The sequence below is a fragment of the Pholis gunnellus genome (assembly GCF_910591455.1).
Source record: "Pholis gunnellus genome assembly, chromosome: 7".
NCBI lineage: Eukaryota > Metazoa > Chordata > Actinopteri > Perciformes > Pholidae > Pholis > Pholis gunnellus.
The window spans coordinates 23,756,556-23,769,901 of NC_136533.1; the positions used below are offsets into that span (position 1 = coordinate 23,756,556).

General features: G+C 43.2%; 1 protein-coding gene across 4 annotated transcripts in view; it reads left to right on the top strand.

The window, feature by feature from the left end:
• enc2 (ectodermal-neural cortex 2) overlaps positions 1–13,346 on the top strand; it is a 28,271-nt gene that overhangs the window by 1,943 nt on the left and 12,982 nt on the right. For 2 of the 4 annotated variants that reach the window (XM_079163142.1, XM_079163143.1), the window contains exons 2-9: positions 1,829–1,903; positions 7,260–7,491; positions 7,607–7,712; positions 8,240–8,485; positions 8,807–8,896; positions 9,000–9,163; positions 9,964–10,111; positions 11,639–11,835. In XM_079163142.1, the coding sequence (XP_079019268.1) occupies positions 1,840–1,903; positions 7,260–7,491; positions 7,607–7,712; positions 8,240–8,485; positions 8,807–8,896; positions 9,000–9,163; positions 9,964–10,111; positions 11,639–11,835 (1,247 nt within the window). In that variant the 5' untranslated portion in view covers positions 1,829–1,839. Of the gene's footprint in view, positions 1–1,828; positions 1,904–7,256; positions 7,492–7,606; positions 7,713–8,239; positions 8,486–8,806; positions 8,897–8,999; positions 9,164–9,963; positions 10,112–11,638; positions 11,836–13,346 lie in introns of all 4 variants that reach the window. The other 2 variants (XM_079163145.1, XM_079163144.1) reach the window with 2 other exon arrangements.

Consider the following 13,346-nt stretch of genomic DNA (forward strand, 5'->3'; position numbering starts at 1 on the left):
GAGAGGAGAGAGGAGAGAGAGAGAGAGAGAGAGAGAGAGAGGAGAGAGAGAGAGAGAGAGAGAGAGAGAGAGAGAGAGAGAGAGAGAGAGAGAGAGAGAGAGAGAGAGAGAGAGAGAGAGAGAGAGAGAGAGAGAGAGAGAGAGAGAGAGAGAGAGAGAGAGAGAGAGATCATGGACTTGAATTTAATGCACAAACGCTCTGCTTGGATTTCTCATAGTTGCATTTTGAAGAATTGTGCTTTTGAAAACTCAACCTAGATTTGTGAAAAAGGAGACTTTAGATTTGTGTTTGCCCTTAAGACATTGAATAAATGTCGTGTTTCGTTCTGTCACATTGGAGCTGCACACGTGTATGAAATTTAAAAAATATTTTCTTTTTTTAATAATTGCACAAAAGCTCACAGCTGTTCATGAATCTGGACCCGGTTGTGTTGGACATTAAGGCACCAGACTGCCAGCTCAAATTTGTTTTCTGGTAAATAGATACATTTAGGAAGTCTGGACAGCAAAAAGTCACATGATATGCAATATTATTTTTTGCAAATCTTATCCAAACCGCATCTGGCGGTGGTTTGAAATGTGGTTCCAATCGGATGTCTACGATGCGTCTGAGTCCGGACTTTCTGGCCTTTTTATAATCGGATTTCAAAGTGTGGAAGTGCGACGCAGATCCACAAATCTATGCTCAGTAGGAATGTGATTGATTTTGTTATTTGTGTGTCTATATACATAATTTGTATGTTGACATTTATTGTGCAGCCACTGAGAAAATGATCAGCATCAGGAGGACGACTTTGATAACTGCTTGTACGGCCTAACCCTACAACAATGACAACACATTGGTCTATAACGCTTTTTTCTCTGACGCGGAGCGAAACTCCAAGTGCAAAGGAATTAGACATCACAGCAGTGGTATGTGGGGATTATATCACGGCTATGAACCAATCAGATCCACCTTTGTAGTTCAGTGGGTTCAGTTCTCAGAGAATGGTCTTCAGCATATACTGCAGCTTGATTACGTGAATAGGGGTTACTGGGGGTTTGCTTCGGTCTGCCACTTTAAGATAACCTCGAGAGACTAATAATATCTTTGGTAGAGCTAACGTACGGTTGAGTGTTGGAGAAATACTCATTTTAGGTATGCAGCTCTTCAGAGCAAATATAGCAGAATCGTTTTTGCAATCTTTTAATGATCAATCCTGCAGCCCCACCATCCATTATATCTTTCAATGCAACTTTAATACATTAATTACTTCTACAGGTCTTAGAATAGTTTTTTGTTTTTATATAGTATAACTGGAGAGTTAAAAAGACTTCTCCAGAAATTGGCCTTTTGTTAAAGAACTGTCTGCACACACTTGCTCCCTTACTCAGACACACACACACTCACACACTGAGTGGCCAACGGCAACAAGTCCAGTGGTGCAGCTATGCTGTCTGGGAAAACAAGCTCAGGCCTACTGAATACCAGCCTCTTTGCAAGGCCTCAGTCTATTCAGTGTGTGTGTGTGTGTGTGTGTGTGTGTGTGTGTGCGTGTGTGTGTGTGTGTGTGTGTGTGTGTGTGTGTGTGTGTGTGTGTGTGTGTGTGTGTGTGTGTGTGTGTCCATCCATCCAACGTCCTCTCTAGTTCACTTCTCAATGTCGGATCAAATTCCCTTCAAGCTGCTTTTAGAGTTGAAAAAAATATTTTCCACATTTGACAATGTCATCTGTTCTGTATTTCTCTTGGTTGAACAACGACACCCACTCACTACTTTATATGTGTCGATACATACAGTGGTGGGTGCATCCTCCCTAAATCTCTTTGTGTTCACTGGTCCCGTGTAGCAGTCCTGGGGATGCAGAGCCCCCCCCACCTCCTGACCGTCAGTGCCTGTGCCTGGGTCAGCAACCTCTGTCACCGTAAGTTAGCCTGCAAGTGGAATGAAGCCCTGCAAGCCCTTTGGTGTAGTCATCTCTGCCTGCCCCCCCCCCCCCTTCCATGTCAGCCAGTTTGCCGGTGCAACAAGGGCCGTGGTTACGCATGTCTTTCCAATTCCATGCCATCATTTCTTGTTGTCGTTTTAAAGCTCTTATCTTAAAGCAGCAATATCAGAAAATGCTGTGTTTTTATGAGCAGTGACTTCCCTTTGGGATGATGGAGACGTATGATATTGTGTCCACATCGCTGTCCACACCTCGCTGAGATCCGAGATCGATGCCCGCCAGACCACCTCGGCATGCTGATCGGATCCCGATGCGAGCAAGATCCCGATCTCGAAAGCGTACAGACTGGACAGTTGATGGATGACAGAAGTTGAAAAGCATTCAAAAGACAATTGTAACCGCGGCCAAAGTCTCTAATGTAATCTGTCTTTCCTTCCGATGGTTTGCCCTGATTAAACATTGTTTTGTTTACCTGCTGACCAATGGCAAGTTATCACTCTAATGAAGGCCATGAGTGAATGTTCATTGACGGCCCAGTAGAGATTGGTCATTGAGCTGCAATGTTTCCATTTACATCAGACGCACAATCACTAGGTAATGTTTCTGTGCTTTTGAGGATTGTTTGTCCCGTTGGACAGTGTCTGACTACCATGGTCAAGATTATTCAGTGTGATGAAACACGTTATGGGGACAATACAGTACAGCCATGCGTTAAAGGTTCTCTATACGATAATTAGAGCGAGCTTGTGTGTAACGGATCACAAACCTCACGGATTGGTTCAGATAACGGTTCTTGAGTCACGGTTCGGATCATTTTTCGGATCAGCAAAGAAAAGGGAGACAAATATAACTTTACTTTCCATTTATAAAGAACTTTAAGAACGCTTAAAGCAAAGAACTTTGGGCTATAGTCTTACATAAAAACATTGAAGATGTCCAATTTAAAATAAAACATTCAAGAATGCTAAATTCTGTTAAGTTTAAGTGCAACATGAGGTATGTTGATACCCTCGTCCTTTGATCAATATTGAAAGAAAGAAACAGCCAGTGAGCTAGCTTCCACTGTTTCAACTGAACTGAACTGCTCGGCAACAACTTGGGTCTATGTTTACTTCCTGTCAGGTTATGTCATTCAAATACACTGCAATAATGTTTACAATTACTGTGAAATGGTCTACAACTTTAAAACATTTTTCCAAAAGACGAGAATATCTACATTGGCTAGGTAGAGGGTAGACCTTTCTGTGGTGACTAGGGCTGCAACAACGAATCGATAAAATCGATAAAAATCGATTATCAAAAGAGTTGGCAACGAATTTCATTATCGATTATTACGCCACTCAATAAGTCGCGGAGATGTTTGAGTGTTCACAGCAGCCCGGTCGCCTGAATACCGCAGCTAGGAATAATGGAACAGGACTCCGGTTCTGTAGCTGCCGCTGACCGGCGTATAAACGTTGCCATGACAACACCGGAAGTTGATTTACGCGATTTCTATTCTTTTTAGTTTATTTCTGCAATTATAATACATTACATTTACTGCCATTTTGGGTACCTTGTGTTAAACTCGTAACCGTTTTGCCGTTGTTTTACTTATGATAGACAAGCTTTTGTTTTTGTAACATGACCATTAAACCGGAAGTTAAGCGGAGCTCAGAAAGATGAGAAATGGCGGTGAAAACAGCGAACTGTTTCTTCCCCGTCTGTTATTCTACAGCTGGTCTACCAGGCGAACATGGTAAAGTTTATTCAGTTAACTCATTAAAGTACTGTTATACTTGTAGGTGATGAGAGACAGAGTATTTGTTTGTTGTTTGTACATGAAGCTGTTTTGTGTCTTCTAGTTTTCCCGGTATTCCATGAGAGAGAATCAGTAAGAAGCGTGGACTCTTTTATGACCAGTGTGGCTACAGGTTCTATTTTGTGGGTTTTTCTCTGAACTGGGGCCATGATTAAGAGGGACGGCCGGGGGAAACCTCACCCGGCCCGGACACGGAAAGGATTGACAGCTTGATGCTCTTTCTGGATTCTGTGGGTGGTGGTGCATGGCCGTTCTTAGTTGGTGGAGCGATTTGTCTGGTTAATTCCGATAACGAACGAGACTCCGGCATGCTAACTAGTTACGCGGCCCCGTGCGGTCGGTGTCCAGCTTCTTAGAGGGACGAGTGGCGTTCAGCCGCACGAGATTGAGCAATAACAGGTCTGTGATGCCCTTAGATGTCCGGGGCTGCACGCGCCACACTGAGTGGATCAGCGTGTGTCTACCCTTCACCGAGAGGCGTGGGTAACCCGCTGAATCCCACTCCTGATATTAGTCCATTTATTTTTTTTAATTATTACTTTAACAGCTCAGGGATGTTTGAGCAACCTGTTTGTGCACTTTCTGAAGATCTTTTGCACTGTGAAGTCAGCTCTGTTCTTGAATAAAGGGTTGGAAATTAATGCTTTTTTGTTTTTTTATCCGATTCATCGATTAATCGAACAAATAATCGACAGATTAATCGATTATTAAAATAATCGTTAGTTGCAGCCCTAGTGGTGACTGAGATATTGCTATTGGGCCTGTCTAGCTTCCACTCTGCTGCGTGTGCGTGCGTGCGTGCGTGCGTGCGTGCGTGCGTGCGTGCGTGTGTGTGTGTGTGACTCTCACAGAGGTCTGCAGCACTGGACTATGAACCTCCCACTCCGCCGTGATGAGGTGAGTGGTCACAGTCTTTTCCTCTTCATAGAGGCCGGGAACGATCTTCATCCTGAAGTGGGTGCGTGAGGGGATTTCGTAGCGTTGGCTCAAGCACTTTAACCAGATTTTTAAATCCTTTTGTTTTCCACAACGGAGTGTCCCCTGTCGCTGACAGACCGGGGTGGTGTCTCTTCATATGTGTGGACATGCCCGATGTATGGCCGTTGTCGTATGTCTTTGTCTTTAAACAACGCCTACATACGATAAAATGCTCCCAAACCTGCGACTTAAATGACGCCGCGGCTTCTGAAGTTCCTCCGCTCGCCATGACTTTCACCGTTGAATGCTTTTAACCTGCTCCGTTCATGTGAACACACTACTGCTTTATATCTGTTCACTGACACTTTGCATTGATATTCAGGGACTTGTTACATGAAAAGGAACAGCAGGAGTAAAACATTGTTACACACTATGATGATTAAACTGTAAAAATACTCAATTGATCTGCGGTTCACAAGTGATCCGAACTGGGAGGTGTGATCCGAACCGATCATGGATCGATTCATGATCCATTGCACCACCAGTTGTAACCCAAGCTTCTCTGTTTCTTTGCACGTGCATGTAAGTCAGAGATGTACTAATCGACCGGCTGACGACCAAAAGCGGACGGTTTTCAGCAAATTGTGCTGCCAAATTAAGCGGTGAAGGAACAACCCTAAAACACTTGGAACAGCTACCTGAATCAGACACTGAATATATTGTAATTCATTCACTTGCATGCTGCTCAGAGTGATCAAACTGACCGGCTCGTCTGCCTCTCCATAGCACAGTCCTGCTTTACCGCAGCTAACGTTAACAGCGGCAGCAACCTGTCAAACACAGTAAGCCCATCCTAAAGCATACCCTGCTTTAGTTTATTTTACTCTAAATGAAAGTCATCATTGAAGAAGACTTGAAACTAGAGATTGAGACCATAAACTCATGTTTACAATGTTTACTGAGGTAATAAATCAAGAGAGAAGTAGAGTCATTTTTTGATCTGTTCCCGTGACTCATGGTGTGCGTCTCACCTCTTTGTTCGTTGAGCCCCGCACTGTGATCCATGAAACACGAAAACACCCCGTGACTGATCTGTTGTGGCCCCGGTCGAAAACTGCATGTCAGCAAATGTAGATGGACGCGCGCACACACACACACACACACACACACACACACACACACACTACACAAAAGCAGCGTTGAGGGTGAGGACACAGCATTCCTTCTCATCCGCTGAGTGTTGTTAAAGTCTGCACACGTCCATCTGCCTGTGAAGACGTCCAGCAGCGCGTTGCTGTACTCCTTAAGTTTCTTTCAGAGTGGATGTGAGATGATGCTGCTTAACTTCAGTCTCTATGGTCTGATTTAACTGTCGTCTTGATATTTGTCTGTTTATTTATCGGATTTCCTTTATTTTGTTGATGACTTTCATCAGTAAAAGAGGAGACCACAGTTCAACGAATGGAATAATAAGCAGCAGGGCTGAAAAGGGTGAAACATCCGTTAATGAAGGAATCTGATAGGGATGGAGATTTCAAACTGGTTTTGGGACTTACAGGACGTATGCGTTGTGGGTTGTAATGAACAACACAACCCGATGTTTAGTATTGGTATTGATTTAGCCTGAAGACTTATATAGTTTGTAAAGGATAAGTTTACATTTATTACGCCCATCACACTCGCATGTACACTGATGAAGCCGAATCAGTTGCTGTGATTATTCCTCCGTTACACAGACGGTGTTTGCTTACTGAGATGGTTAAACAAACAGAATTTTGTACTTCAAAGGATAACTTTGGAAGATCCACTTGAGACTGTCGAAGTCTCGTATTAGCTTTCAGCTAAACTTCAGAGGTCATTTTTACATTTTTTTGTCCTCCATCGGAATAACGAGCGACTACTTGTTCACGGTCAACTTTCTCAGGAAACTAATTGTTCAGCCGCAAAGCACGCTGTCGGTGCATATTTTTGGTCACAGCTCTTTAATTATCAATCAGTTTTCCCTGTTGAATTCGGTAGTGTAACAGTTTGCTGCCTACAAATGCCATTGAATTACCTGTACATGTAGGTTTTGGAGACATTTGTGAATCGGTTAATGTGATGTCAAGAGAAAACAGCTGATGCATAGTTCCAGCCCTCTGATTTATGATTAAAAATGTGTGTGTTTTATCAACATGGCTACTCTGGTCTTCAACCCTCTGACCCCCAAAACCCATCAGCGGGATGGATAAGCATGTTTTCTTTAAACAATCGCCAAAACTACACCATTTACCACCGCCAGAAGCTGTGGAAACGGTCATAACTGTCATTAACGTATGTATAACCCGTGGAGCCTCCATTATGAGAGAGAATTAAACCGGATTTCGAGGGTGTAGATTACATGTAGTCTCTCACAAAGAGGTACAGGATAAAGTTTACTCGCTCAGTTTCTTTAACTGTTGTTTTCTTTTGTATCACGGCGGCGTTTACGCCCTCTCATTTCCAGGTTTAATGATGCTAATTAATGTGCCGTGCTTCGCTGCTCGCTTCTGAAATGTATACACATATTCATGTAATCGCCGTTGATCCAGCAGCGTGGCTTAACTTTTTTCTGTTTTTGTCGCCATGGAGCAGTGGGAGAGATCGTCCCGGGCGACTCCCTGGAGGTGCCAAACGAAGCCGCCATGTCTGTGACCGTTCACGAGAATCGCAAATCCCGCACCAGCACGGGCTCCATGAACATCTCGCTGTTCCACAAGCCGTCACACCCCGACAGCGTCCTGACCCACCTGAACACGCTGAGGAAGCAGTGCCTGTTCACCGACGTCACCCTGTGGGCCGGGGATCGCTCTTTCCCATGCCACAGGTAAATGCACGGCGACGACATTTGTGCGGCTTTCAATTAAATTTCAACCCATCCCGACCTGTGACCTTGACGATTCTGTTGGTCGCTGACCAAATGCCGTGTTTGTGTCTTGCAGGGCCGTCTTGGCAGCGTGCAGCCGTTATTTCGAGGCCATGTTCAGCGGAGGGCTCCGAGAAAGTCTGGACAGCGACGTCAACTTCAGAGACAGTATACACCCCGAGGTACTGCTGCTTTTACGGAGGACGGTTATACCGTACTGGGTGCTTCAGACAAAAAACACAATCTTTTATTTTTTTAATCATTAGAATTGTGTGTTTTATGCAAATAACCACTATAGATGTGTACAACAATGTAAAAGGATACAATTTAGACATTTTGATAGTTTACACTGACTTCGGGATGGTTTAATTTATTTTCCTAGACTGGTTGAAAAAGAGTCTGGATCCTTGCTGTTAATTACAGTTCTTAGAAAGAAAATCGTAATCGGCAGGTCAGACTTATAAAATTGGAATCTGTCCAAGAAAATTGCAAAAGTGTGTGTGCATGCATACAAAGGAGATTGATTGAAAGGACATGGCGGTATTATTAATACACTATGTATGCCAAAAAAGGGTGTAATCATGATTTATTGGGAAAAACCAAGCAATTCTATGTGAAAAATCTGACCATTCAGCACCCCCATATAGCCCAAATGGAATGATCCTTTGTTTTACAACCACATTCTCCTCCGACGGTTTGACTTCTTCAGGTCCTGGAGCTTCTGCTGGACTTCGCCTATTCGTCTCGAGTCATCATAAACGAGGAGAACGCCGAGTCGTTGCTGGAGGCGGGCGACATGCTGCAGTTTCACGACATCCGGGACGCGGCGGCGGAGTTTTTAGAAAAGAACCTGCATTCCTCCAACTGCCTGGGGATGATGCTGTTATCAGACGCCCATCAGTGCAAAAGACTGTACGAGCTGTCGTGGAGGATGTGTCTGCTACACTACGAGACGGTAACGAGGATTTACATTATCTCCTGGCTTCTGGCACTAACTCGGTGTTGTCAATGTCACCCATACGCTTCTGAAGTCTTTTCTGCTTATCCTCACTTCTTCAACTCTTTAAACCTCTATTTGTGCGATTTGTAGACGACTAAATTAAAGTTGGCAGCTGTTCCTCCCTCGGTCTTCTTCTCCCTCCCATCACTCAATTAGAGTTAACAGCTGGACTAGAGATAGACCATAGATGTTTTTGAAGATCCATGCGTTGCTGATGTCATGATCTACAAGTTTAATGTACGACACGTGTAATCAAAATGTCGTTCTGTCCTTAAGGTGAGAGAATCCGAGGATTTCTACAGTCTGTCTAAGGATAAACTGCTGGAGCTCATCCTTAGCGATGAGCTGGAAATAGAAGATGAACAGGTGAGTCTCTCCATACCTTTCCTGGTTTTCACCAATAGCAACAGTGTCCAGACCAGCTGAATGCTCCTCTCTGAATATTTGATTATTTGTTGACCCATGGCAGGTCGTGTTCAACTCCGTAATGCGGTGGGTCCGGTACGACCTGGAGGGTCGGCGTCACCATTTACCAGAGCTGCTGAGGGGCATCCGGTTGGCTCTGCTGCCGTCTGAGTGTCTGCTGGAGGCCGTGGCCTGTGAGGAGCTGGTCATGGCTGACAAGAGGAGCAGGTATGGGTCCATGTAAATCGATACAAAAAGCTCTGGAGTCTGTCTCTATTTCAGTGTCTGCGACCTATGATTAGAAAGTACAAAGATACACATTTCAAAATACCAGGAGATATTGCTACACCACCGTCTCACTCCCTCTTGCTCTCCTTGCAGTTCTCGTACTCAAAGAACTCAAGTTGCATAGAGCAACTACTGTTTCCAGGGGAAACACTGTATAAGCATAGAATAGCTCAGCATAGCATGATCTAGCCTGATAAGAATCACCTGAAGTCCATTAAGGAAACGCATGTTGAGTACAAGATTGGAAAAGCATTGATTTTCTGACCCACTGATGCATTAGGAGCTTGGTACACAGTAGTACTCACTGTGTTTTTCCTTGTTGAAAAGTTCACTGTGATTGAAATCAACTTGTTAAAAAAACACTGTTATTCCACTAATCCCGATTTTAGCATGTGATTGACTCCTCTCTCGTTTCCTCTCCTTTTTCCCTCTGTCTTATCCTTTTCGGTTTCTGCTCCTCCCTCGTTTCCTCTCCCCTTTCCCCTCTCTCCTCTTCTCTTCTCTTTCCCCTCTCTCCTCTCCTCTCCTTTGAAGCCTTTCAATATTGAGTTCTGTACCTGAGGAGGTTTTACTTCTGGGGAAATGGTCTACCGTTCAAAGTTGAAATTGTCTTTAAAAGACTCTTGTGGGAATTGAGACATGTCAGCAGTTCATGGAGAATTAGGCCAAGCTTTAAGTAAAGACGCGATGAGACAAACGCGTCTTCATCTCTCAGACGGTGTTTTTACTCTCCTCTGCAGGTCAATAGTAGAAGAGGCAATGCAGTGTAAGAAGAAGATCCTTCAGAACGACGGGGTAGTGACTAGTCCCTGTGCTCGACCGCGTAAGGCAGGCCACACGCTGCTTATCCTGGGAGGCCAGACCTTCATGTGTGACAAGATATACCAGGTGAAAGACATAAACAGTCCTTTTTATATGGGACGACCTGTTCTCATGTGTAAAAAGATACCACATGTGTTGTATGACGTATAAGGTATCCTGTTTACTTGGCTTAAAGTATATCCAACACATGCAGTGTTTAGTATTTAATCCTAGCTACCATCCCCCATTAAATGTAAATAGATGGGCGGCATCAGCTCAGTTAGTAAAGCAATGTTAGAAGATCATTGAGTTCCAGACTACATACAGCAGCTCAACTACAATGTAAGTAATTCAAATGTATTTATAAAGCGCTTTTCACAGACATTAGTCACAAAGTGCTTAACAGGAGTGTGACCATTTAAGGGCCAAAAGTTTACATTTAAGAAGACACAAAAAACAAAGTACACAATGAAAACATGGCTTAAAAGCAGGCCTAGGACATTAGTTTCAAACAAACGCCAGTCTAAAGAGATGTGTCTTGAGCTGACTCTGAAACCTAAGGGTACAGGCAGAGCATTCTACAGCCTTGGTGCTACTGCCTCAAAAGCTCACAGGTCTTAAGGCGAGTGCGTGGGACAGACAGATAACCTATATCTAGACAACTGCTTAACATGGGGGTCAAACGACACTGATTGGTCAAATATTCCCCCTAGATTATGCAGGTTAAAGTGGGCAGCAGAGGAGAGTGGACCAATACTCTGCTTGATCGTAGGGACAACTTCATTTGGTGCAATAACCAGAACCTCCGTCTTAGTGCCGTTGTAAGCAGTTGTCTGCCGTCCAGTCTCTAATAGCATTTACACAAGGAGTGTAAGATGCACACCATGTAATCGCAACATCAACCAGCCATAAAGGGAGGGGTTGACGGTTCGATTCCAGTGTCTTCCTGTCCATATGTCAGTGCCTTAAGCAATACACTGAAACCATTGCTCCTGGTGTATGTTTGTGATAAACATTTTCAATTAAATTTCATTTGTAGAGCTAAATATCACAAATTTGCCTCGGGGGGCTTTACAATCTGTACAACAGAAGACATCGTCCCGCAACAAATAAGGAAAAACTCTAATGGAGGAAGCTCACCCAAGATGAACAGAAGTGTAATAGATGTCACGTGTACATAATAAAATAACAACATAGTCAGTTCAGAAATGAGAGCAGTAGTAGCAGAAATAATCTGAACAAATGAATGTCATTTTAAAAATGTCTTGCCACTCCCAGATGATGTCCATTTCCCATACATATCATTAAAAACCAATGCTCGAATACCCAAATTCTCATTTAAATTCAGAAAAAAATCAATACAGATGTCTTTCAAAGTCCACCTTTCTGTTTTCTGCTAGCTCTCAATGTTTCCAAGTCCTACACCTGCTTCGAGCCATCCACAGCTGTTCTACAATGAAAGAAATGTCGGATGAATGAATTTCATGAACTGTCTTCAAAATGTTTTTTATTTTTATTTTTTAAATATTTTTGTTAAGTGTGTCTTTTTATTGACCTCAACTAATATTCCGTTAACAAACTCAATAGCCACCATTGTTGATGGACCTTCTTTAGGTTGACCATAAAGCCAAGGAGATCATACCTAAAGCAGACCTCCCAAGCCCCAGGAAGGAGTTCAGTGCGTGTGCCATTGGCTGCAAGGTTTACGTCACCGGAGGAAGAGGATCAGAGAACGGCGTCTCTAAAGACGTCTGGATCTACGACACTGTCCACGAGGAGTGGTCTAAAGGAGCACCCATGCTAATAGCCAGGTGAGCTGTGAGCTGTCATAACATAACACAAGTGTTGTAACGGACAGATGATCAGGACATCGGCATTTAATAATGTCACATTATAAACAATCATTGAATGAACAGGAGAGCAGGTAACCGTGGTAAGACCGCCAACAGCTAACGAACGAAGGTTCTGTTTTGTTACATTATGATGCGTTCAGGCTCTTTTCAGTGAAAATGGGTATTGGGCGAAGGTCAATTATAACGTTGTGTTCACATGTAATCTCGTAAAATATAGTGTTGGTGAGAAACTTGGAATAAATCCAGTTGTTTGAAGGAGACGTTTTCACATTAATACAAATAGATATTAGACATGAATTATGACCTGTTTACACTAAACTCTAATCAGTAAGACCAGAGGTCTCCCACCTTTTTGGCGTCACGGACCGGCTTCATGTAAGACAATATTTTCACGGACCGGCATTCAACGTGTGCCGGATAAACACGACGAAATAAAATGATACGATCGGCATTAAAACAAATAAAAAATGCATAAATAAATACAACTCACAATAACACTGAATCAGTGGAGCTCTGAGCTTGTTTCTCTGCAACGAGACGGTCCCATCTGGGGTTGATGGGAGACAATGACACCCGGAGTGTGTTCCTCATGTCCAGTCTACTTCGTTTTGTTTTGATTGCTGTCACTGCAGAACATCCCGCTTCACAAAGAGGATGTGTGAAATGGAAGCAGGGTTTTCAGTGCTTTAGTGGTGATCTCAGGATACTCAGCCTTGATTTTAATCCAAAACACCAGCAGAGTTGTTGTCTCAAACATACTTTAAGGCCCCCGTCATTTTCAATCTCCAGAAGCTGATCTTCCTCTATCGCCACATATTCTGCAGAGCGGGCTTGGCGCGTCAGAATTACTCCTGATATTTAATTAGACTCCTGATATTGTCTGTTAAATGAAGCTTTCTTTTTCTATAAAGTTGTCGGCTCTTCTTCTGTCTCCTTAGTGGCCTTTTCACCTTTGCAAAGAAGCTCTCCAGAAGTGTTTTACTCATTTTCGCGTATCACGTGACCGAGACAAGCATCTTGACATGTCAATAGACACAGGCGGATGAAATTGTGAGAGAATCCGGTCATTTTTCAAAATAAAACTTAAAAAAAAGAAATTCAATAAAATGGAAATAATATTTATTCTTTCTGTGCGGCCCGGTACCAAATGACCCACGGCCCGGTACCGGTCCGCGGCCCAGTGGTTGGGGACCACTGAATAACTGAACCACTGATACGATTTGATTTAATCCATAAAAATACTATTTTTCATTTGCTTATCATTTGAATTATAAATTTTGAAGAAAAGAAAACTATAGATGATTATAACAAAGTCAAAAGATAACATTTAGAATTTGTGATGGTTTATACTGAGCTCAGGGCAGTTGAAATGAACGGTGGCCAAAAATAAAAATAGTCCGGAGCCTTGTAAACCAGCTGCTATAATCAATCAACAAAGGGATCTGTATCTGCCAATATGGATCATAAAT